A 24,185-nucleotide genomic window follows, 5' to 3' on the forward strand; every position below is an offset into this window, starting at 1 on the left:
TGAGTAAGTGCGGTCGCACCAAATCCATGCAGGTAGCATACAAAACCACAAGACAGAAGCACAGACAGTACAGAACTCAAGCAAATGGTTAGGGATAATGACAGCTGTAGAAATAAATACCAGATCAACCATCTTACCTTCACTTTGCTGGCTCCCTGCACTGCCACTACCGTAGCTAAAGCCGGGGTCTTGGTATGCTGGTGGAAAACATGGTGGGGGCAGAGGATATTGATATGGGTATCCTTGTCCTAGTGGCCAGGGAGCAGCAGGATGTGGAAGTGGTGCAAGGGTATCCTGATCTGAGGCTCCGCTAGAACCATTGTTAAGGTTCAGTGCAGCCATATCTGGAAAAAAAAGGTGAAGATTGTGTTCTTACCTAGCAGCTGACTGCTGCATATCAATAATGGCTGACACAGCACCTACTGTGGTGAGGGACTAGAGGGACTCAGGCTCCAGAGCCCACTCAAAGCATCACACACGGTAGGGCAGACATCAACATTTACCACTAAGCACCAAGGTCCCTTTGCAGCATTTCCGTAAGTCAAGGAGGAATCATTTTCATTCTGCGGATTGGAAACTGAGTGTGACTGACAAGCAGGAAGTCTGTGGCATCACTGGAGATAAATCCTGCTTTCTCAAGCCTCCGTGCAGTGACCTATTTGATGAGTTTATCTTTCTCTTCCAAGTGGTCTAATTGCTTGGTTTTACAGGAAGCATCAACCACTTGTCATGCAACTTCAGAATAACGGCCTGTTCTGAAACACCCACTTGTGAAATCCTATAGGACTCTCTGCACATCCTGCAAGCACAGAAGAGACAACACACATGCAGCTTTGCCCTTCACAGGTGGGAAACTTACTGCCACAGAGGTCTCCAAAGACATAATAGCACTGTTCTGAGAAGGTGATTTTGTTCACAGTGTGCCTGAGGTAGCCGTGTTTTAACATGCTGCTGGCATATTTTCTAGCCTCCCGTCGGTCTTTGAAGCCTTCTACATGTGTGTAAAGCCAGTCGACCACATCTGCTCCTAAAATGACAATAGGAAGAGGAGACACAGGATCATCTGAACCAAACGGATCTTTTTTGGTTTTTTAATCTTCACATTATCACACAGCCCACTAGCACTACTGTGCCAGGTACTGAACTCAAATATAAATATGTAGCAATCTTGCCACAAAGACCTTAAACCATTATTTTCATGACCCAGCTTAACTGCTACATTAGCTACCATCAAACACCAACAAAGAAAGCAAAGAACTATCTTGCATCCCGTCAAACACTACATTAACAGCGACACCAAACACGCACACAGGAAATGTTACAGTTACACTGCTCAACCCCTTCTGAGTTGCAGTAATGAAAATGACATGGGATTTACAGAACAGAAGTGATTGGAAGAGCCACCTCCCTCAAGAGGCAGATGTTATCAGAAGACCTGGATTCCAATCCCTTTCTCAGCAAAAAGTAACTACAACCTAGATTGACTAAATGTTAGCACAGTTCAGGTCACGGGACAGTCAGAATCAAAGGCAGACTAGTAATTATAAATGTAATTAAGATGCTTTATTAAGGTTGTGTGGCTTTCTGGAACTGGAATTACAAGGACTGTTGCTCTGCTGGGCAAATTGCCAGAGGCCCAAGTAGTTACATGGAAAATCTGAGATGTAACAAGTAAGCATTAAGGGTATGAGAAACGTGGTATTTTTGGCTGTCTAGGCTTAAACAAGAGATATTAGTTATTTCTTGTCACACTTAGGGTTGTTCTCAAACACCAAGTCAAGGGAATATAAGAGGTCATGGAAAGGGAAAAAAAAGCTCATATAAAGATAGTTTCTTCAGCCTATTTCCAAAAAGCCACGATTTCCCACCCCCTCCCCCCGGCCCCCAGCGTTCCTTTAATCTGCTTACCTATCACTGCATTGGAGATGGTAATTTTTAACCACATCCTGTCCCGAATTTCAAGGCCCGAGTCTGGTAGCTGCATAACCTTGACAATAGTAGCCATGTCACTCTTCACAGTTAAGGGAGATTCTTCTAACTCTAAAAGGAAGAAAGGTTAGATGCTTCTTTGAAATGAACCAAGTCCGAAAAGAACTTCTCAGCTCCCAATTTAGATGAAACGTTTCAAGACACAGCTTTACCAACAGATGCAAAAAAAGACAAAAAGGTTCCCAAATGGACTCTTACCAATGACATAAATTATAGCATTTGTACCAATTCTTCAGAGATTGTGCTCTGTGCAACCAGTTTAGTCACTGAGATGCTGCGTCCCTATGTGTCTTAACTTCATCAACCAGCTATAGATCAGCACTGCACTCTCTCAATCGACGTTGCTCTGAGATTTGCAAAAAGGAAACGCAGTTCTATGACCACTGCTTTCCATTTCAATGTGCCACGACCAGCCCCTACCCACTCAATAGTTCAGTGCACTGTATGCAAAACTCTGTAGGACCAGGTTTTTTGGCTTATTGTTTAACCGTCAGGAATAATACCCATCTGCATGGAGGAAGATGACGACCATGCTTCAATCAATGTCCATTTGTTTTTTTAAAGATTTGGACATCAGCATAATTAGGGAGAATTGAAATTAGAAAAGAAAGCTTCCATCAACAGGATAAAGGCTAGTGGTTTCCTTCAAAAAAAACTTTCCAGGATTCCAATGATGGCAGCCAAGTCACTTAACCCAGTATGACTTTGCCCTGCATCTTTCTTGCAGAACACTTAAAAAACTGCTACTCCCAAACGCCTCAGCAGGCATCACGGCTCCATTCATATTGCGTACACTCATACGGGCAGAGCTGGGTCACCAAAGACTTCATAATTTCCTGATCAATTTTTATAATAAAACCAGAAGAGTAAGCCTGAGATTCATCCTGCTGACCTGAGGTGCCTACCATAGCAGTCTAGTTCTTTAGAAATTCCTTCTCTACCATACATAGAGGCAACGTGGCATCTAATATTGGAAGCCCAGTGCCGTGAATCTGAGTCCCAGAGTCTACCAGGCTTCTTGTGTTCTGTGCAGAAATCAATCATGTTGTCTATACATAAGATGACTATATTCTTTGCATACAGCATCCAGTCCTCCTTCCTGCTCCCATCTTCTCAGCCCTAGAAAATTCATGTTGAGCATGTGTGTCCTGTGTTTGTAGATGAGACTCTTCTCCCCTCCCTTCTCCCAGCTCCCATATCACCCACCTTTCAAAAACACAAGGGAACCAATTTTGACCTTTTCCAGCAACCAAAAATTTTGATAAAAGGTACAACAAGCATGAAACAATGAAAACTGAAAATGCTTCTTTCAATACATGCTAATATGCATGAAAATATCTCAGATCATCTATGCATGCAGTTTCAATACTTACAAAGCTTGAATGAACACTAAAATTTTGCTTTTGCTTTAAGTTAGTTTGGTTAGTGGCAAAAAGCAACATGTTTGGCAGAAAAAAAAAAACAACAAACCAATATTCAAGTAAAGTATGTGGGGAGCAATAAATTGTATTTGCTTGGAGACCTGCGATCTGCATAAAAAGAACAACACTGGCCAAACGATCATCAATATTTTCTAAGTCTGCTAGTTGCTGTACGAATATGAAAAATTCTAAGACACACCTCAAATGCATCCACTTTGGTCTGAACTAGGTCAACTGCCGCCCTGACTGCCTGACCAGGTATGTGCAAATCTGAGGAACAGCACAGACAGCAACTCCTTTCTGGGGAACCAGATCTACCACAAAGCCCTTTCTCAGGGTTTTGGTTATTGGTTTTGAGTGGCATTTTTTTCGCATTAACAGATCCTGGTAATACAAGAGGTGTTTGCTCCAGGAAAATGAAGTCCTACCACGTGTGATATCACCACTAGCTTGAATCCTTTTTTGAGCAAGGAAGTACACATTTGCCTGAACAAAAAGCCCCAGGAAACTACACAGTATCTCAGGCTGAATATTATTAAGCAGAAATAGTTTGAAGTCTCAATTCAAAAATCCTCTGAAGCCCATGCAAGAGAGAAGGAGAAATTTCCAACGACGTCAATGGACTGCATTTTGAAACGGCAAGACTTTCAAGACACACTGAAACACTTGAAGTTAATCTCACGGAATGGGACAGCACTACTTTGCAGAAAGGTGTCCTACAGCAGCAGAACAGGGGCTGGAGAAATCTGCCTTTAGCAGAGTAAACGAGAAGCAGAGTTTGCACTGACTGAGGCAGCGAGTCCAACACAAACCACTGTGAGAGAATATTCTCCTGCATCAGTCAGAACTCTACTAGAGAGGAAGATGCTTTTAAAAGCAATAATTCCTATGAAACACCTCAGTCTGCCTTGGTTTGCATAGTCCTGTTTTTCAAGAAATGCACCTGAGAAAATAAAGTGCTAACACAAAGTATTTCCTACTGTGTGGTGCTGATTTCTATGGCCTCAAAAATCTCAGCTACTTTAATCACTAGCACCGATGCCATGGAGGCTGTGCAAATGCTTCAGCTATCAGAACTTCACTTTTGATCCAGAGGCTAGAGCAAAGGAACGCTAGTCAGAAGGAAAGCAGTTATTCAGTCCACTTACATTATCCTGGCCTTGCTATACAAACCAAGTAAACCAGCAGACATTCACAATACTTAAGAGATCAGGAAACAGACTTGTCTGATGGCTCGAAGTTAATTCACTGCTTCCACTTTCACAGCCAGATACTGTAGAACGGATATGATACTTGCTTCAAACACCAGTGACTCTAGCCTCAGAGGAACTCAAACAGAGAATCTTGCGCTGGAACATGAAAAGTTAGAACGCCTCATTCTGCATGAAGCTTTCTGTTCTTTGAGATGTCAACGCATCGTCTCTCCTCACCTCCCTCTCTCCTCCTCCCTTCGTCCCCAACTTTGTCTTTCCTGCCAAAGAGGTTCAGACAACAGGAGCTCTTTGTAGCTAGGGCCCTGAGGTGCTGCCTGCTGTGTTTGGGGGGGTGAGTAACAGGACTGAACTGAAGGGAGGAGTGTACAGCAGAAGGACACATCAAAGGTCAGGGGTACTCTGTGTTTTCTTGCATTCAGGAAAGGATATATTCTAAGACACTGGCGTAGAAATGAGAAGCTATCTCCAGAAATGTGGTTCTGCTCCCAAATAGCCTTTATTTTAAAAGTATGATTGAGAGGGCATCTGTGTTCCACACTTCCCAGTCACATCACTGTATATCAAGGCACATGATACATGAATACTTCAAGAGGAATGCAGAGCAACAGACTTTTGTTGTTTGACAGTAATCAGCAGATACATTAGATTCCAGCAATCTTTAGCACCTGTAAGGCTGAAAACACATCTCAAGATAAAGCAGTCATCAGGTAAGTGGTTCATTTGCTTTTTACTGTGGATATATTTCCCCTTCGGTGGTGCTGCCTACTATCTAAAGAGGCACCAAGCTACTACACCTACAAAAAAGGATAACCACCCCTTTAATTCAAAGTGAGGTGTAATTCCAGAACTATGTGCTTATAAAGTCTGAGAGAGGGTAGACGAAAAAGAGTCAGACACCTACATAGTCTGATAGGACTTAACTGGTCCCTGCAAATGCACCTTTCACACTTCAGACATGCATTTGTCCAGGGAAGATTCCATCACTAATCACCAACATCACATTAGTCTTTAAAATTCTCAAAGTGGTGTTTTTCTTCTTGGTTTTGCTTCGTTGTTTTTTCTAAACGATATCCTCCCTTTCTCTCTGGAAAAATCTTAAAGAATGAAAAAAGTTATGCAGTCCTAAATTTAGACTCCAGATCTGGCAGACACTTAAGCATCTTTTGTTAAACATGTAAGTATTTATCTGGCTTTCAGTGAATGCACACTGAGGTAGCATTGTTCCACAAATGAGATAATTTCCTAAGAACTTTAAAGCCATCTCAAGATTTGTATGTGTATATAGACAAATATAATAAATCTCCTTGCTACATATGAAAAAATCTGATAGAAAGGTTGCATCTCTAGAGATATTCTTCCATATTAATATCACAGGAAACAAACACATACTAATGAGATGTAAAGTACCTCAAAGCTTTCTTGTCAAGTAAACAGAAGTGCTGTTTTAAATATGAACACTTTCCTGAACTAGGACTTCAGTGGACACATGATCCTCGTTTATTCCTCTTCCCTATTGCCATGTATTTCAAAACAAATGCCAGCTTTTATCCCACTTACATCAGAAAGCAAAGGAAGAATAAAAGAAAGGAAGAGTTTATATTCTTTAAACAAAAATTTCCAAGATAAGGAATCATGACAACTTGTTGGTTACATGGGCTATGACTAGTTTAGAGACTGCCACAGATAGACAAACCAGGAAAGACGACTGAACTCTAATCATAATTTCATGTGGGACATTACATTTGTTTCTCCCTTGTTCAATAAATTCTGAAAGTATAAAAAAGTTTAAGAGAAGGCTATGCAAATATCAGTGGAGGATTCCTAAATGATACACTAACATTATTATCCAGTGACATCTACCTAAGTAAATTATTTAAATTTATTAAAAAACAGTCAAACACAAAGGGGAAGCTCTCACATTCATCGGAGGGGATAAAGTGGGAGGCCTGCCTTGTAACTGTAAAAGGGACCAGAACCCACCTCTTCTTGAACGTGAACCCTGGCAAAACACCACTGCGTTAACTTCTGACTTTTGGAAAAAGGTTTTAGGCTCCCCATAAGAATTACAAACACAAGAAAGCATTCGAGAGTTCTGTGGCCGCTGTTGTTCTCATCGTGCTTGTGGCCGGGGTCGGGTTTGCGCACAGCTCTGCACTGCTGGCCCCGAGCAGAAGACGCCTGCCCTGTGCTGGCCGCAGTGTGACTTACTTTCCGAATCGGGAATTGAGCTTGTTAGTGAGGAGCTGGTAGATGTGGTGATGCTCATGGAGGGGCTCATACCGTAACGGGGGTACGCTCCCGTCATGGCTGTGGTATGAGAGATCCATGCTGCAGGGTCAATTGGCCTCACTGGTTCAGCTGCAAAACAACCAGAAAGGGAGAAAAAGACAAATGGAATCAGATTTCCACTAAACACTACGACCTAGAGTAAGAAGGAATTTTTTTAGGGTGCACAAGTCCTTGCTGTTCTGACAGTACCACTGAGAGAGCCCCAGCAGAAGGGAACAAACAGCACCTTGCCAGCAGTAGCTGGCTTCCTCTAGCAATTGCCACACCAGTCTACAAGGATAAAACCATGGCACTCTCATTCCTGTAACTGCAGTAGGAGTGAAATATTTCCCTTTTCCCTTGTGAGAAAGAAGCTACCAGTTCAGTAACAATATTTCACTCTTATTCTGAACAGTGAGACAGATTCTCTTTTTGCTATGACGTGAAATACTACCGAATGCTTTGCCTCAGCTGATGGCAAGATCCCTCCCGACTCCAAACTAACCACTCAGACAGAAGGTGAATCTTCTGCTGAAGGTCACTCAGAACAGTAACTCTAGAGCTTTGGATTTGCAGAGATGAGGCATAAGGGAATACCCCTCTCAGAGTTTTCAGAAGCCACAATGAAACTTTTAAGGACTGGAATAGTCTTACAAAATAAATAGATAAGACACATAAAGACCATTTGAAGAGAATGGTGTCAGGGAATAATGAAAAATCACACTCAGACCTTAAAAAGAGCCACATAGCAAGTAATTTTTCAAGCTGCAAATAAAACTCAATTTTCCCCGTGATCTGGATTACTTCTTTTCTTCTGAACTACAGTGGCTGCTGTTCCATTACCTTAAAACCAGAAATTATATAAAAGAGCTCTGTCTATGTTAGGTATTTCCACAAAATATCCCACGCATTATTGCAACCAGTTTAGGCTACAACAGATAAACCGCTGTTTGTCTTGGATAATAATGCATGTACCCTCGTTGAACAAAGGACAAACTGATACACAAACTCTCCCTGTAGCAAATCTGAAATATCTCATTTGTGGGATTTTTCTTTTGATTATGCTGGTTTTCCTAGTCTATTGCATTAATTTCAATGGACGATGCTATCCCTCATCATCTTAGAAGAGCTGGTAACAACCTGGTTTCAATATCGTAAGGAGAGCACTCACCAGTAGGAGGCAGCTGTGTTTGTCACATGAGCACAGAACTTTTGTCGCTACTGAAAGGTTTATTAAGCCAGAAGTTTTAAAACCAGATCATTTTCAAGAGGTTTTACATATATCAAACAATGTTGTTCGCCTCAAATCTTAAAAATGCTCAGTTTAAATTCTTTCTAATGTGACAAAATGAGGCTTTGTAACACAAGTATAGTTATCCTCCAAACTTTCTATCAATTGAAAGGTTAAGATCACAAGGATATACCCACCAAAAGGTTAAGAGCTTGATCCAAAACCATGTGAATCAAAAGAAAAACTCCCATGAATTCAGTGGGCACTGGAGTCTCAGAGTTTCTTAAACCCCTGCCTCCCAAAACAAAAAGCAAACAAACAATACAACCAAACTTAGAAGTATTGAACTTGTAGGGAATGGAAATCTGTAAGATGCCGAAAGAGCTGAAAATATTCTAGACCTTGAGGGCTCCACAGGAACCCAACAAAAAGCACAAATATGTACTCACCCCTGGGGATGGTGAAATAGCTCCTAGGAGTAGGGTCCCAGCACTTGGCTACTGTTAGGCTGATAGGTCTAGGAAGAAAGAAAACAAGTAAGGGTGACTCTTAACTTTCCCTACAGAAGTTGTAACTGCTGAAAAAAAATCCTGAAATAAACTTATTCCTACTCAACAGTTGTCACATACATTCTAAGAATGCTTCTGAGATGCTTGTCAAAGTATTTTCAGTATAAACAAGTATCAGGGTGTTTCTGGTTTTGCATAGAACATGCGCACTATTAGTGAAACCTGTCAAAAGATCAGCTCTTGAGATATTAAAACGCTCCTCATATAAACAAATAGTGCTACTGAAACCAGGCTACTCCTAGTTTGTGTTGCTTTTGGCTGGTACATTGGAACAAGTCTCACCTATTCATCATTTACACTGAGAATTGCAGAGTTGAGATCAGCAGTCACACTGGTTGCTTATTGAGATCAAAACACTGATTTCTCTTAGGTTTGCCCAATACCAATAACTGCATATGGAGGATAAGTAGCAAGAGATTTTGTAATATGCTCACCCTGGTTTGGAGACTATTTCCCGTAAAACCCGTACTGCATCGTCATTGCTCATGTTCTCAAAATTGACATCGTTCACCTGAAACATTGCAAAAAGAAAAGGTCAGGCTTTGCAACAGGAAAGTTAAAGACATTTTAATTATTTGGTTCCAAATTTATTTGCCTTGTAACTTTTTCCATTCCTTTGAGCAGCAGCAGAAACATTGGTTCTCAGAGCACATCAACTATCCGGCAGAGCTCGCAAAGAATTGTAGATTTAAGTGGTAACAGTCTTTGTGACACATTTCTCTGAGTATGAATGAATTCCGTTAACTGATTACTAAGTCCATGGATCTGGTGGGATGACTGAGCTGAGCCACCAATGTACAAGCCAGCAGCACGTATTTTTGGACACGGACCAACCTGCAGAAGCATGTCTCCTGGTTCAATTCGGCCATCTGCTGCCACAGCCCCTCCTTTCATAATAGAGCCAATGTATATGCCACCATCACCCCGGTCATTGCTCTGTCCTACAATGCTGATTCCCAGGAAGTTATACTTTTCTATACAGATAGAAAGTGGAGAGCAGGGGGGAAAAAAGCAAACAAAGTGATTGGAATGACAGTGAAGAGCTAACACCAGGCTACCTCAGTCTTGAAAAATCAGTTCTCTCAAAGCATCATTTGGGCTGTGTTTGACTTACAATTATCTCAGGTTACCCTACTGGCATATGTCTGCCTGGCATGTTTAGGGAAAGGCAGCAGAGAAACGCTGCTAAAGACATTATTTTTTCCACACAGGACACTGAAAAGTGACATTCAAAAAATCAGCAAGAGAAATGACATTGAAAAGATATGTCTACACCTAGAAATTAGGCACCTGATCAGCATTAAGCAATGTTTTTCCACACATCAGAGTGGCAGGAAGAATTTGGTGCTATTGAAAGGTGCTGACTTGGCTGTCCTGCATATTTCTACCTGATTAAACAATTAAATACACGAGTAGCAGAGATGCAAACCTTCAGTGCCTTTCTACTCTTGCTCATAAGAATGTTTGACCCCTTACCATTCCCAGAGATAAGAGCAGAACTCCATATCCTGGAGTTCCAGCTCCTTCCCTGGGCTTCTCAGGAAGAATACTGATCTGCTTGTGCAAATGGCTCACAACTATCCAGTACTGGACCAGGAATCCAGGCAAAGTCAACAGAGTAGCAACTGTCAGCTACTGTAGTTAACCTGGCATTCTTTCAAATCAAGGAACTGTCTACAGGCTACTACATCATGACAAAATACATCTGTATCACTTGAAATTCATCATAAAAAACATTGCTTATCCTCTTACCCATGTTGAGTGTGACAGTGATGATATTTAGGGACATGGTAGAATCAGTGATGCTGCTGAACGAAGACGACTGCAAAATACAACAGAAAATTCTCAAGGTTTTAAATGGCTTAAAATAAGACCATAAAAATAATTAGCAATGATTAATTCATCGGGAACTGATTAATAGTTTTCTGTTTGGAAGGCATCCAGAAACCACTATGGCCTCCTCAAAATTATTCTTCATTTAGAATCTGTAAGGGAAAAAAAGCTGAACGCAATATACACTTTCTCCAAAGATTTGTTTACAAAATACACAGAGCAAGTTCCTGTATCGAGGCTTCTCAACTGAGCTTCACATTGAATCATTTCTGCTTCCTGACTACATGACTGACAGGCAGGCATTTAAATACTAAGGTGCCTGGTGTAGTGCCAATTATTACAGCCCCGGCTCCTCCCGAAAGAGAGGAGTGAACAACACAATCCTTCAGGAAGCAAGAAGACAGGCACTCCCCCCTCTCCAAAAGGAAATACAAACGTGCTTATCAAGAATCTTCTAAAACATTACTCCAGTTCTTGTGATAAAATGTATGCATAGTCATTCCTTCATCTGTGAAGACTGATATTCACAGGAGAATGAAACAGTTACTCCAAGAAGTATGTCATCTGGACCCTCCTCATTCTGCTACCATAGGACTAGCACAGAAAAGGGCAGGAGAAAAGGTTTGTGATTTTCTGTAAATGCAGATTTCTCCTTTCAGCAGAATGCAAGTCTCAGCAATTTATACATCAGACATCTACCACCACAGACATCCCTTGCCCACAGCAGCCAGTAGTAGCATCACGGAGGTTCTCCTGCACAGGCTGGTCGTGAAACAGACAGCAAGAAACGTGATCACTTAACAGTGAAAGGAGAAAGGGGGAGGAGAAAAAGAGTCTTGATTCTAGTGCTGCAGAACTTCCAATGTTAGAGATCTAGTCCAGAGCAGACTGGAGCCAAAGGGAGCCTTTCCAACGAATTCAACAGGGCACAAACCTGTTCTGGATCCCTTCCTAATTCACATGCTACACTCAAAAAATCACAGTTCACCTCCTTGGAAAATTATGATGCCAACCTTACCCTGTCAATCTGCCGCATCCTTTGTTTCCTCCTCCTGCGTTTATGCTTCCGTATGAGCCGGGATGAAGTACTTTGCTCAGTGGAGCTACTCAACCTGAGGGAAATTGAGAGCAAATGTCAACTCTGTAAAGCTGAGCCATTTGCATTTCTCTGCACCCTGCCTAAAAAAGGCTAATTCCTACAAATGCAGGAGAGAGTAAATCATGCAGACATCATCAGCTAGCTTACAACGTGTTGCTCTGCTTGTTGCTGAATTACTGCTCAATCCCAGTGCGTGCTGTATCCCAGCCTCTGCCTAGCAGCACGGAGAAGATACCAGCTAAACTACAGCAAGGATTAGAGAGCATAATTTAGTGTCTTGCTTTCTTTTAGGAGCACGACTGAGTGCAACACACATCTCAACAGGCATATATCACTCTGATTTAACACTCAAAGGTCAGACGTAACCATCTCCCACTACTTTAAAGGTGGTCCTCACTCCAGGTGCATCAAAGCAGAATGCGCGCTGTAAGAACAGCCATACATTAAACAATTATTTTAATCTCTGCTCTGAGAGAACAAAAGACAACCCAGAGAATATCTTAATTCTTGTGAGTCTTGTCCTGCTGCTATCTACCCTCTTAACAGGAACTTAACATTGAGGCTTGAATTCAATTAAAGGTGCAATTGATAATAGCTACGAGTGACAGAGGAACAGGGAATATGATTTACCTTTACCTATTTCTGTCAGTTTTATTTTGTTGTGGCTTTTTTTTTCAGACTCCTCAAACTTGTAGAACTTAAATGTGCCACATTCTACATATAAATCCTCAAGATCCCCCTCAGACTTAGGAATATTAATCACTGTCATTTTACAGATATGGACTGAGACACAGAAAGGCATGTGTGGATTTTCCCAAATTTATTTCAGAAGCCTGGAAGAAAGCCTAGGTTTCAGAGATACCGGTGTAACACCACAGAGACATCTCTCCTCTATTTATTATGTTAAGAACAGGAAAAAAAAGACAAAGTAATGCTCCATCATTAGCCAAAATTTAAAAAAATCCAACCCTGTACAGCACAAGTCATTGAACTGGCACTGTCACAAGGAAAACAGTGCCAGCCTTTTCCCTAGTCTCCATGTTGCTGTCTTCGGAGTTCTAGTCTCATACAGGAATGCTGGAATACCTCAAGCAAAACCTGATACCAGGAGTTTCTAAAAGGAGCTTGCTGTCTCGAGATTACAACCCACCACACTGGGAAATGCATCTTGCATAAAGTAGGTATGTTTTAGCCAAGCACACTCAGTTGAATATTACAGATGATGGAACCGCTCAGAGGGTGTGAATCTCCAGACATTCTCTTTGAGTTCACAAAAATATTTCAGGCATGTTAACCTCACACACTCCTTTTTTCCCCTCCCAGCAAGGCAAACTAATTTAAAGAGTCAAGAGGTGGTATTTTCAAAAGAGATCAAAAATTTGATAATTCCTGATCTGTGGAAACAGCTCACAGCACCTGGTTTTCTGAGGCTTTACCATTTCAACAGGAAAAATAGATGTCTCAGATGTAGGGCTCCCAAAATTGGACTTGTTCGACATTTACCCTTCTTGAATGTGATGGCAAAGATGGACACAAAAATGTCCTCTTACATTTTACTACCAATATTCTCCCTCTTCCTATTTCCTCTCCGATTTCATTCTTCTCCTCTTCCCTCTCAGAATTTCTCACTAGTAGGATTCAGCTGAAACGTTCCAGCACACAACAGCCTAAGAGAATTTGAGGAAAGGCAAGGCATGTTGCTCACATCACAGTGATCCTGCCTGCCCTTTGAGCAAAAAGAAAAGCGGTGAAAGACTGGGGGAGCTTTTTTGCACAAACACAACTTAAGCAACAAGACACTTTCAAAGGCTACGAGAGAGATGTGGGTGCCCTTCCACTGATTAGAGCAGGAATCTCCAATCTGCAAACAAACCCTCTGCTCGCAGGCTCTATTCCCTGCTGCAGACAGAACACAGGGTGTGAAAGCCCTGCTCTTTCGCACGACAAGGCAAGAGTTTCCATTGATTTTGGAGACAGCTGAGCTAGTCCATAACAGAAAGGACAAAACATCTGTCCTTTTGGCTACTATAATCACACTTCAAAGTCACTCACAGCATCCAGGCAATTGACTTTCATTGTTTACACACATATTTCACCCACTGTCATATCATTTTTTGGCTTTATCCCAGTGTGTGTCACTTAAGGAGTATGCAGCACTTCCTGTCACAAACCTTTCTAGAATGGCATCCTCTAATGGTTACTGTGGATAAAGAGAATTCCTTAAATTCATACGCATAATTTCATTTATTCAGTTTCCCATTACTATGTCCCTGAAAGGTGTAATGCCTCCGGCTAACATTGCCTACTGTAACAAGCAATTTTAAGTCAGCGATGTTCATAGAGCAAAGAAAGAAAAAGGAGAGAAAAACTGTACTGAAAGCCACACCTGCCTGCAGCAGGAGACCACAATGAGAATTCACCCAGTAGCAAAGTTCTTCCTCCACTTTCCAGACAACGGGCGTTTTATCTGGGTAGCAAGTTATGGAAACAAGGGATAGGAACAGCAGAGTTTGAGCAGACAGTTCACTGAATTTCTTTGTCTCAAGCAGTCTTGGTAGCAATCTAGTGCTACTTCACAGCACTTCCTAAGAAGTAACTTCTGAAGAAGTAAGCAACTTAAAAGCACCTTCCAGTGTACGTTAGTATACTTCCCCTGTCAATATTTTTCCGGATCACAGACAGCTGACTGCCAAGGGTGACTGGCTATGCTGATTTCTTCCTCCTGCTCTAGTGTACATCAATACAGTGTTGCTCAGAAAAACAAAGAACTATTATTTCCAGCTTTTAGTCTGATTTTCTAGAATTGGACTGGGTAAAAATACCTTTTGCCTGCACTGAGCATAGCTAGAAAACAGAATTGCTCTCTGACTTGAGCCCTTAGAAGGGATATTTTAATCTACCATCAAGTACAGGACATAAAAATACTTTCATTACTACCTTTAGAGAGATATATCAGGGACGAGTTCAAAAAGATGGAATGGAAATAAAAGAAGAAAAGTCTAAGTACACCACAGAAAGGCAGACAGAGCACAGTTGAGGTGATGAAGGTGTCAACAATCAGCTTATGCTAATATCAGCATCTTGTTCCTTCTTCACTTTTGCCCTCTCTATTTACTTTGGCAATTTGGGGGTGAGACTACTTTGGAAAACTCATTCAACTTCAATACATGACTGAAAGTTTAGATTCCTTTGTAAGCAGTGAACATTTTTGATTTTTGTTTTAAATTAAACCAGGAAAACCAGGGTTTATTAGCAAATCTCTAAACTTCTGTTACGAGATTATAATTTGCAAGAAGTTGTTCTTTCTGCAGTGTTTTTTTCATTCTACTCAGCATTAGACTGGGAGAATGGAAATCAGTTCCTTAAAAGAGCCACAGTGCAGGTTTAGTTCAAGAGGACAGACAATATTTCAGAGAAGTGACCACCTGAGCTAAAACAGCCTTTAACATTAGTTGTACAAAATTGATGATCAGAAACACTTCTGTGTGCTTATCCATTGGCTTCTACACAGATAAACATCAGAAAACGTTTCTTTCACACTAGAGGAACATAAATGGAGAGCTCGCTCAACTCAATTTATTCATTCTTCCTTGGGGGAAACTGGACAATGACTTAAGTTGCCTTAATAAGTCTACGTGTAAATAGAAGGCAGGACAGCTTCTTTCAGCAAGACCCCCACATTATGTGAAAGCATATTTGTACACATCAGGTTTCACAGTCTCTGCAATTTCTTAAAAAGGAGTTAAGTGTATATCTATTTGCATGTAGCTATGGCACACTTCATCTCTTCTTGCAATGTCCTTTAAATCCATAGCCTTAATGCATCCTTGCTGAATCATTCATAACCACTGCATTATCTCACACCCTAGTAGTATCTGGATGCTAAATAGCAGCTCAAACCTATTCTAATCAGGACTAATATTTTGATTTCTGAAGTTTCCCTAGAGATAAGTTATTATTACAATTAGTGAGCAAAACAAGATGGTATATTTGAGCTTTTGGTAAAAATAAAGCACAAAGATGAAAACCAAATCTGAAATCTTAACTACCAATTTTCTGCATTAGCTACTGGCCAAAACCCTGACTGCACTTCTAACAGAAAGGTTAATAAATTCACCTGAAGACTTTTTTTAAAAGAACAATAATAATTTGTCCAATCTACACTGCCTAAAGGAAGGGAAAAAAGGTAACAATTTGTTAAAGGAAGCTTATCCATATAGTTTAAAAAGAACTACTGTTGATTTCTTAAATGAGAAATAAACATAATCATTTTTTTTTGCAGTGAACTAGTTACATTAAACTGAGAATACTAATTGCAAGTTGCTGACAATAGTTCTACAGCTACAGAAGCCATATCTGCTAGACCTTTATTTGCTTAACAGAAGACAGAAGTAAGGCTCTTACTGTAAAGTCCACCATGAGCTCCCTACATCAATCTACTCAAAATACCACCTATTATCTGCAAATAACACTAATGTTATATCATACTTTGAAAACAAAGGAAATAAATTATTTTACTCATAGTACTTCAAGGGTTCCGTACTGTCCTGCAATATCTGTGAACAAATTAATTCACTGAAACAAAAAATTATTCTTTCTCTCTAAATAAATGCAAAAGAGCTTCCTTGGACTGGAAATTAACCTACTCTGCTGCACTGCTCCAAGTTAAAAATAAAATAAACCAATGTCAAACACACACTGTTAGACAAGCATCCTCAACCTTGCAACCTCTTAGTTTCCAAGACAGTAACATCTTTTACATCTAATTTCTCCTCTTAGTGACCTCCTCCACATACAATGTCCTTTACAATGCAGGTTCTGACACTGGAGTTCATCAGCTATTAAACAAACTTACCCCCTTCAACCTCTTTTTCCCCAGGCCGTTGTCTCCAGCAGATCTGGAGCATGCTCGATTTTCTATTTGGCTGTATTTGCCTCTAAAGAAAACTTCTCCCTGCCAGCACATTCTCTCATCTGCTCGAGAACATCATCACTGTAACACAACAGCATACCTTGAAGCATTCCATTTAGTTGTTCTTCCTGACTAGCTGGCCTGGCAGCTATTCTGTGTTCCAAAAGCTCCTGCCCTAGCCTAGAAAGGAAAAAACCTGCGCAGCAGCGTCCAAGGCTCCTTCTTCTCAAGTCAGACGCAGGAAGCTTTACTTTATTAATACAGAAAGATTTAGCTGGGTCTAGTGTAACGTGCTTCAGTGGCCACCCTGACTGTGCTAATCCTGCCCTACTGCATATCTTGCTGCCATGGAAATGATTAATTTATTTACAGGAAACAAAATCAGCTGCAGGGTTGGTGGTGGTGGTTTTGTGGGCTTGATATTTTAGAGAGGGAAGGAGGGTTAGAAGCCCTAAAGGCTTTAGGAAGGCTTAGAGTACATTCAGGTCAGCTACCGATCTTGCCAACCCTTTATGTGGAGGAATTTCCAGGTGAAGTATCCAGTATAATTTTCTGTATCTTCAGGTGTTGGCAACTTCACTGTAACTGCAAAGTAAGTTCTTGAAAGTAATTCAGGACCAAATCTTTCAACCCTTTGGAAACATTCAGCCTTTAAACAGAATTTGAAGGAACTGCTGCTCTTCAACAGGTTTTTAAGCTATGACTAACTGCAAGACCAAATAGATCCACTGAGTCCAATAAGCTGATAAACTGTTAGTAAACACAGCAATTGTTTATCTCCAAGACTAGTCGTTCTTCGCAGTTTCTATTCTCCCTATAATTTAAGAATATCATGCTGCACCTTGTTTGTTCGCTACAGACCTCTATGAAACCCCAGAGATCTGTAATGCTGTTCTCTGACAATTAATAGAAATCTGTGATGGGTTTTCATAGCTTACTTGGATGAGCAACAGCTCTAGAGACAGTGTTCCGACAATGCTCTCATTGCAGCCAGGAAAGAGAAGAATATTAGTTTTGATTGATTTTGTATCTTTAAAAATAGGGATTTTGAATTGGAGAAATGTATTGGCTTATGAACCTTTTACAAAATAACAAAAATATCTTTAGAGATTAACAAGGATGTCTTAAAATGGAGAGTTTTTTTGCAAAAAGCAAGAAATAATTCATATTGTCTGCACAAAAAGAAAAAAATAAGTCATAAATATATGGCATCACAGCCTGCCTTTGCAATAGCATTAACTTTGATGAATTCCTGTACTGTTCATAGGTCTCAGACTATGCAATTACATAGGAATTCCTTTACAATTCAGCTTTAGTAAGTGCATGCTTATTAGGAATCTATGCTGAAGGTACATTTTTACAATATTCACATCATTACTTTATAAATAGGTAGACAGTTGCATATTGCTTTGATCTTAAAACGTCATCATTCTTGCTATTAGAAGGAAAGAACAGGAACAGAATTTTTCTCTTAATTGGAACAGTGGCTATAGGAAGCTTGGATAGCAACCCAATAACCTAGCTTGTTTCTCAGAGCAGTGATTATATACAACATCATGTTACTGATGGGGAAAAAAAATAAAATAGAGGGGTTTTTTAAATATTAAAAAAAAAAAAAAAAAAGAAGATACCAATCTTCTCATCTGCCAGTCAGCATGTTTCAGGAAAGCCCAGAAATACAGTCAAGTGGCTGGGAAACAGATGCAAACAGTATTTAACAGCTCAGTCACTCTGCCAGTGCCTACCTGCTCGTGTTGTCATCATCATCAGAGTCAATGAAGCTGCTGGATTCCAGCTCACTGCTCATCATGGTAGAAGAGCTGTCATAACCAGGAGGGTGCTCACGGTGTCTGTCCAGTTTCGGATGGCCATTGATTCGAGGGACTGTAAAAAAAAATTAAATGGAGAATCACTAGACTGAGAGGAAGAGCAAGGAAGAAATGGTACTGAGTAGCACAACATTCACACTGACAGCTGCAGACAACTCTGCAGGAGTATCCTTATGCCAAAACCAAGCTCTTTGCAGAATCTGATTTCATTCAACAGCTGGAAAGCCTACTGCCCTGGCTGGCCCATCTGCCTACTTACCTTCTTCCTAACTTTTTAATTTCTCTATGGCTCAGGCCATGAGCAAGCCATAAATGGGTTGAGGCAGATGCATCAGGCATGAACATACACTATAATGGTATCACAACATCAATTAGAACGGTCATGAGAAGTTGATATCAACAGGAAGGTACACATTAAGATCTTGAAAAAGCAGCAAATAACACAATTTGAGTTTGGTATGGATAGGCCTAGCAGCACAGAAAACATTGAACAACACTCCTTGATGAATTAACTATTAATATCTCACCTGTAGAACCACCTTTCCCTCGACCTGTGCTACATGTTCCTGTCCCCATATCTACACCACCTTGTCTGGGCAGTATAGCTATATCAAAGTCACATTGTCCTGACCATTCCACATGCACAAGATGCTTCAGAACAATTTCTTACTAATCCCCACCTGCACGAATGTTGTCAGACACACACACATTCCTGTAGATAATCCCCTCAGTAAAAATGCCATTTACTTGAAGGCAGCAGTGATTCACCTTTTTCTAGAGATATTTTATGAACTTTCCTCTGCAAATCAAACTCTTCTGCCTGCTTCCTTTCAGAGGCCTCTCATTAGAAGACCCATAATCTGTAAATACTCTGTTTTGGCAAGAATGTTCCTTTCCCTGAAAAAAGAAAGGCTCAGCTTGATAAAAAACCTGGTCAAGAAATAAACCTAACAGGCTTCAAAGACAGATTGATATTTTAAAACATACTCTCCAAATTCACAACTCCCTCTCAGGTCCAAGGGATGTGCTCTTCAATTACAGAATAGAAAACTTTCATAAAAGAGGAATGTCTGCAGTAGGAATTACACATGATGCTGTGCAATTGCACACATTGAAAGTTAACTGACAGTTCCTGCTAACTATTAAAGTAGCATGGTCTGAAAAATCAAGAGCCACCCTCAACACCTGGCTAGCCTTCACTCCTCTGTTTCAAATTGCTCAGCAGTAAAATAAAAAAAAAATCTGACTAGTTTTCTTCCTGCCTAAGAAACGTGGCCCTAATTGTTTATGTCCATAAAGGGGTTTCAGAGATTCAGTAAACGGTTACAGACATATAGAAGATCTCATCTCAATTTTTTATAAATGTATCTAAACCATTAATTTCTGCAAAGTGAAATAATTGAAGCTTAAGGCTGTAACAAATTCTCCTGCTATGTCACTTCCATATCCTGTTTGATCACCCAGCTTCTAGGCATGTCTGTAGGCACAGAAAATGGCTGTGAAATCACTTAAGCTGGCTACCTGAGAAGATCAACGGTTCTTTCAGGTCACAGAGCAAAACCAAAGCTCCTTCCCTCCTGCAACAGCAGCAAGCTTTTGTCTGACAAGAGGCTGAACAGTGCCAGCCCTTCATCCTCCTTCTCAGAACTGATACTTGGTTTTCATCCTGCCATATGCTGAAGGGCAGTTGAGACAATATCGTTTATTGAAGCCTTGAATCCACTTCTGAAACTATCACTTACCAGTAACATTGAGTCAGGGACTGACTGCTCTTCTCTACAAACTGCCTCGAAGTCAAAGGCTGTGTGGTGTTAAAAAAATGAAACTTATGCGGTTTCAATTTCAGGTTCTGCCTCCAGAGCTCCTTACTCCTGGCATTTCCATCTCTCACTTCTCCATGCGTAAAATGGAGACAGAACAGCATTTGCCAGAACTTTTAGACTGCGCATTCTCCAGTATAGAAATCCTCTCCTCCCATAATCTGGTCATCACAACTACCACAATGTGCTCCCAGTGTTGGGTGGTAGCACTAGATCTCACTGAAATGTTATTAATCAGCTTGTCCACGGCAACTCAAGACTTCAGAACGACAATTCTTCATAGACACAGTGAGAAGAAAGCATTTAAAAGCCTGAACTTTCAGTTCTGTCTGAATAAATGAGTGTTCATCGGTTTCCCTAAACTCTACAGTCTAATATAAACTGGAAATCAACTATAAATGTGCTTCTTTCGGTACCACAGATAATTATGTGAAAATAAAGTACCTTCAGGAATCCCACATCTGCACTTGAATAGTCTTCTAGCTCTGCCTTTAAATTAAAATCTACAGAGCAGCCAATTACGCTTGCATATGCCAGGCGTATACGAATACAAAGAAACACGGAGGCTGGCCAAGTTCTACTCCTTCTCAGCTGGCACTAACAGCTTAGAGGAATTATTTCAACCAGATAGTGTAGGAACTGATACAGCTGTTTATGGCATCGTTACTGAGGAGGTAAAGACTATATTGCATTCTTTCTTCTCATCAGGAACAGGGAACTTTGACCTTTGAGAGTCAAGGTCAAGTAATCCATTCTACAGAGTCCCTGAATGTTCAACCCTGGCTACTCATCCAGGCTTTAAAAAAAATCCCCATTTTTTCTTTCGAAGTTTCTTTTATCCATAATAAAAACAGAGGGGGAAAAAAGGAGAAAGGAAAAGACATCCACATTCTAAAGCTGAGAAAACAGCAGTTTTCAGCAAATTAATAGGCTTTAGACAGTCAGAGTTCTGTCGACTAAGGAGAATGTCACAGACATGCACAATTAAAACTCCTCATTTTCTTGTGCTACAAATTCATTTTTTAAGTCTTTATATAGTGCAGTCTAGAGTTCAATTACTATTACTATAATTGAGTAAGTACTTCCACAAACCATGCTTGTAAGGGGTTTATTCATAAAATATTCCTAGGTATCCATGTCCTTAGCCTAAACAAGAACCATTCTCTGCTCTGGTTCAATGCCTGTCCCACTAATAACCAGGGACTTTCTGCCCTGTTGACCCCCTGCTCCTGTTTCTTCATTAGAGGATGATAAGAGTTCACTGAGACTGTCTGACAAAAGCCTTTCAATGCATCACAGAGATTAGAATAAAGCATAGCCTAGGAGGTTAAAATATGTCCTCCTTGACTTCTATCAACAGCAGAGTAGGCACTGCCTGAGGACAAAAGCACATCAAAGTACTAAATCAAACAAGCCTTGAAAGCAGATAAGAGTAGAGCAGCATCTGCTCAAGGAAGCTGCAAAGAGGGTTCCGTGACACTGCAGAGAACAAAGGTGAGAGTGTCTCAGGAAGAAGTCATAGCCAAGCTCCCAATTAAAAGGAAAAACAACAGAGTTTCCAAACCCCACCAATGCAGAAAGTCTTTACCAATCATTAATGCAAAATATGTCATCACTCTTTCAGTGGAGACTTGCCACCCCATCTGTGCAGCTCAGTGTTGCGTGCAGGGGTCGGAGTCCCTGCTATGCAAGCAGGGAGGAATGATGACTGTCACTGTCCACTCCTGCTTTATGCTTGTACCCATTTGTGTGCCATATCCCTACACCTTGACTTGCCTTGTGCTTGAAGTTCTTTGGAACCCTTAAACCCTTAATCATTCTACAGTGCTACCAGAGGAAGGCTTCTACACGTTGCCAGATTACAACCAGCAACGAAGTTCCTGCTCTCACAGGCACACAGTCCTACACTGCCAGTATCTCACGCATGGCCATCTGGTCACTTCAAAACTTTAGGGGCTCACCAACCAACTCAGTTGTTTATACACGACAGAGTCTTTTAAGAGCAACAATTGCTGAGAAGAACTATATTCTCAGCTACCACTGTTCAAGTTCCTGTTGCAATTGTTTTGTAGTCCCAGCCCTTTCTGTTCAGATTTCTTGGCACACACTATGGAAAAGAATATGTACACTGCAGCAATGACTGGAAATCTACAACAGCTCCTCTTCCCAACATGTGGGGATCTACAAGTGTGCCCACATTAAGAGCTTCTCAAAGCATAAGTCATGATCCAGCATTTTGCAGCTGGCTGCACAATGGTTAAATTCACCCCACAGCAAACTCAGTGTTGAAACACTAGTGTCAAAAGTTGACATCTGCAGACTTGCCAGAAACCAAGCAGTCACTATAAAACATTCTCCAATGCCAAAGAAAACTTGTCCCTTAATTACCTCCCTAATTAGAGCTTCCACAGTCCCCTTTCCCACTTCTCCCCAGGAAACTGACACAGGAGCTTTGTTCTAGACAGCAAGGGGTCCCAAGAACACGTGCCAGGCAGACCTCCCATGTTTCTAATTAAGATCCTCACTCTACTTTCACTTTATAGGACTTTGTCAACTTTCCAGAGCATCAAGGACTTTTATTGCTTTAAGAGATAAAGTGGAACTCCGACCTACTGACAGCTCAACTCTTTCAGACTAATTTTATATGAAGCTAATGCCAGGGGTAGATTTGCCACTAATTAGTGTGAAAGATGATCAGGAAAAGATGTATTCCTCAGTTCACAGAAAAGTCTCTTTGGATACAAAGCCTTTTCAAAAAAAAAAAAAAAATAATTCCCCTGCATATGTAGCCTCCACAATATAATGATTGCTATACCTTGAAATATATATATAGACACACAGAAAGAAGGCAACTTTGTCCACACTTCCACATTTAGCTGACAGGGCTCATTCTTCTTCACCTAGTTCACTTCATTAACCTCACGAAGAATAAAACAGCAGTATCAGAGCACAAACTCTTTTCACTTGCACATTTGGTGTGAAACCTATGCTTGAAGCATGAGAACAACAGCACAAATTTAAACTTAGGCAACTCCCCGCAGAAAAATTACAGCTTTGCTTGTTAATCCTTCATTGTTTCCCCAGCTTTGCTGAGCATCTGTGGATGAGAATTAGTGTGTGCTTTGCATATATGACACACACCGTTCTGGTTCTCATTAGCAGAGAATGGTCTACTAAAAATTACTGAAAAGGAATACAGTAAGATGAAAAGTTGGAGAGTCTATAAACAAGTGCTCTTGCACTTTTAACAAGTTGGTGTGCAACATCCAAAGCTCCAGCAGAGGAATGACATAAGTGTAAAGCTTTCCCTAGATCTCACTCAGCTGTAAATCAGGTCCAGGAGCAAAGTCTAGAAAGCAGCTTCTCTTAGCACCTATTAGGCATTCAACACAGAATTTGTGCACATACTTTAACTGCATAATTAACTGAGGTTGACCAAAAATCACTTGGATTTAAGCATACTTCCTTAAACTTAGGCAGATGCTTAGGTGATGAAAGGGCCAACAATAACACCAAGAGCAGTGCATGGCTGATGAGGCTCAGAACAGGCTCTGCTGATGTTGAGTGTTTGGACATCCACAGTAGGTGAGGATCGAAATTACAGATGCATTGATAACTGCTCCTCTGGCTAGCCTTCCTCCCATTCTCCATTTAAAAGGAAAACTCATGCTAGGCAGAATTTGTCCAGCTGAGTCATTTCAGTTCCCTGATGTCATCAGCTGCACAGTGCTACCAGTGAGAGGCCTCTAGGCACTGGCACAGGACAGATTAAACTCAGTAACAAAGTTCCTTCTCTCTCTCAAGTATAGTAAGATCCAGGGCGATAATTCTTTTGAAACTACATCCCTTCTCATTTTCTCCCTATCTCTGGCAGGCGTTTCACCAAGAAAATTACAAATGCACTTTAAATTTTCCAGATCAGTTTCCCTTAAGGTTTTCTTAGTGCTTGTATCTGGAATGTCACATACCTTCAAATGCATATTGACGAACAACGGAGTTT

At 40.8% G+C, this 24,185-nt stretch overlaps 1 protein-coding gene across 5 annotated transcripts in view; it reads right to left on the reverse strand.

Moving 5' to 3' along the window:
• Positions 1 to 24,185, reverse strand: part of DVL1 (dishevelled segment polarity protein 1) — an 83,077-nt gene that overhangs the window by 4,035 nt on the left and 54,857 nt on the right. For 3 of the 5 annotated variants that reach the window (XM_086625519.1, XM_086625523.1, XM_086625524.1), the window contains 10 exons: positions 18,282 to 18,420; positions 11,544 to 11,637; positions 10,445 to 10,514; positions 9,527 to 9,666; positions 9,127 to 9,203; positions 8,573 to 8,640; positions 6,833 to 6,982; positions 1,909 to 2,040; positions 860 to 1,027; positions 138 to 344 (listed from right to left, as the gene is read on the reverse strand). In XM_086625519.1, the coding sequence (XP_086481645.1) occupies positions 138 to 344; positions 860 to 1,027; positions 1,909 to 2,040; positions 6,833 to 6,982; positions 8,573 to 8,640; positions 9,127 to 9,203; positions 9,527 to 9,666; positions 10,445 to 10,514; positions 11,544 to 11,637; positions 18,282 to 18,420 (1,245 nt within the window). The remainder of the gene's footprint in view (positions 1 to 137; positions 345 to 859; positions 1,028 to 1,908; positions 2,041 to 6,832; positions 6,983 to 8,572; positions 8,641 to 9,126; positions 9,204 to 9,526; positions 9,667 to 10,444; positions 10,515 to 11,543; positions 11,638 to 18,281; positions 18,421 to 24,185) is intronic. The other 2 variants (XM_086625520.1, XM_086625521.1) reach the window with 2 other exon arrangements.

This window comes from Tauraco erythrolophus, chromosome 23 (assembly GCF_009769465.1).
Source record: "Tauraco erythrolophus isolate bTauEry1 chromosome 23, bTauEry1.pri, whole genome shotgun sequence".
NCBI lineage: Eukaryota > Metazoa > Chordata > Aves > Musophagiformes > Musophagidae > Tauraco > Tauraco erythrolophus.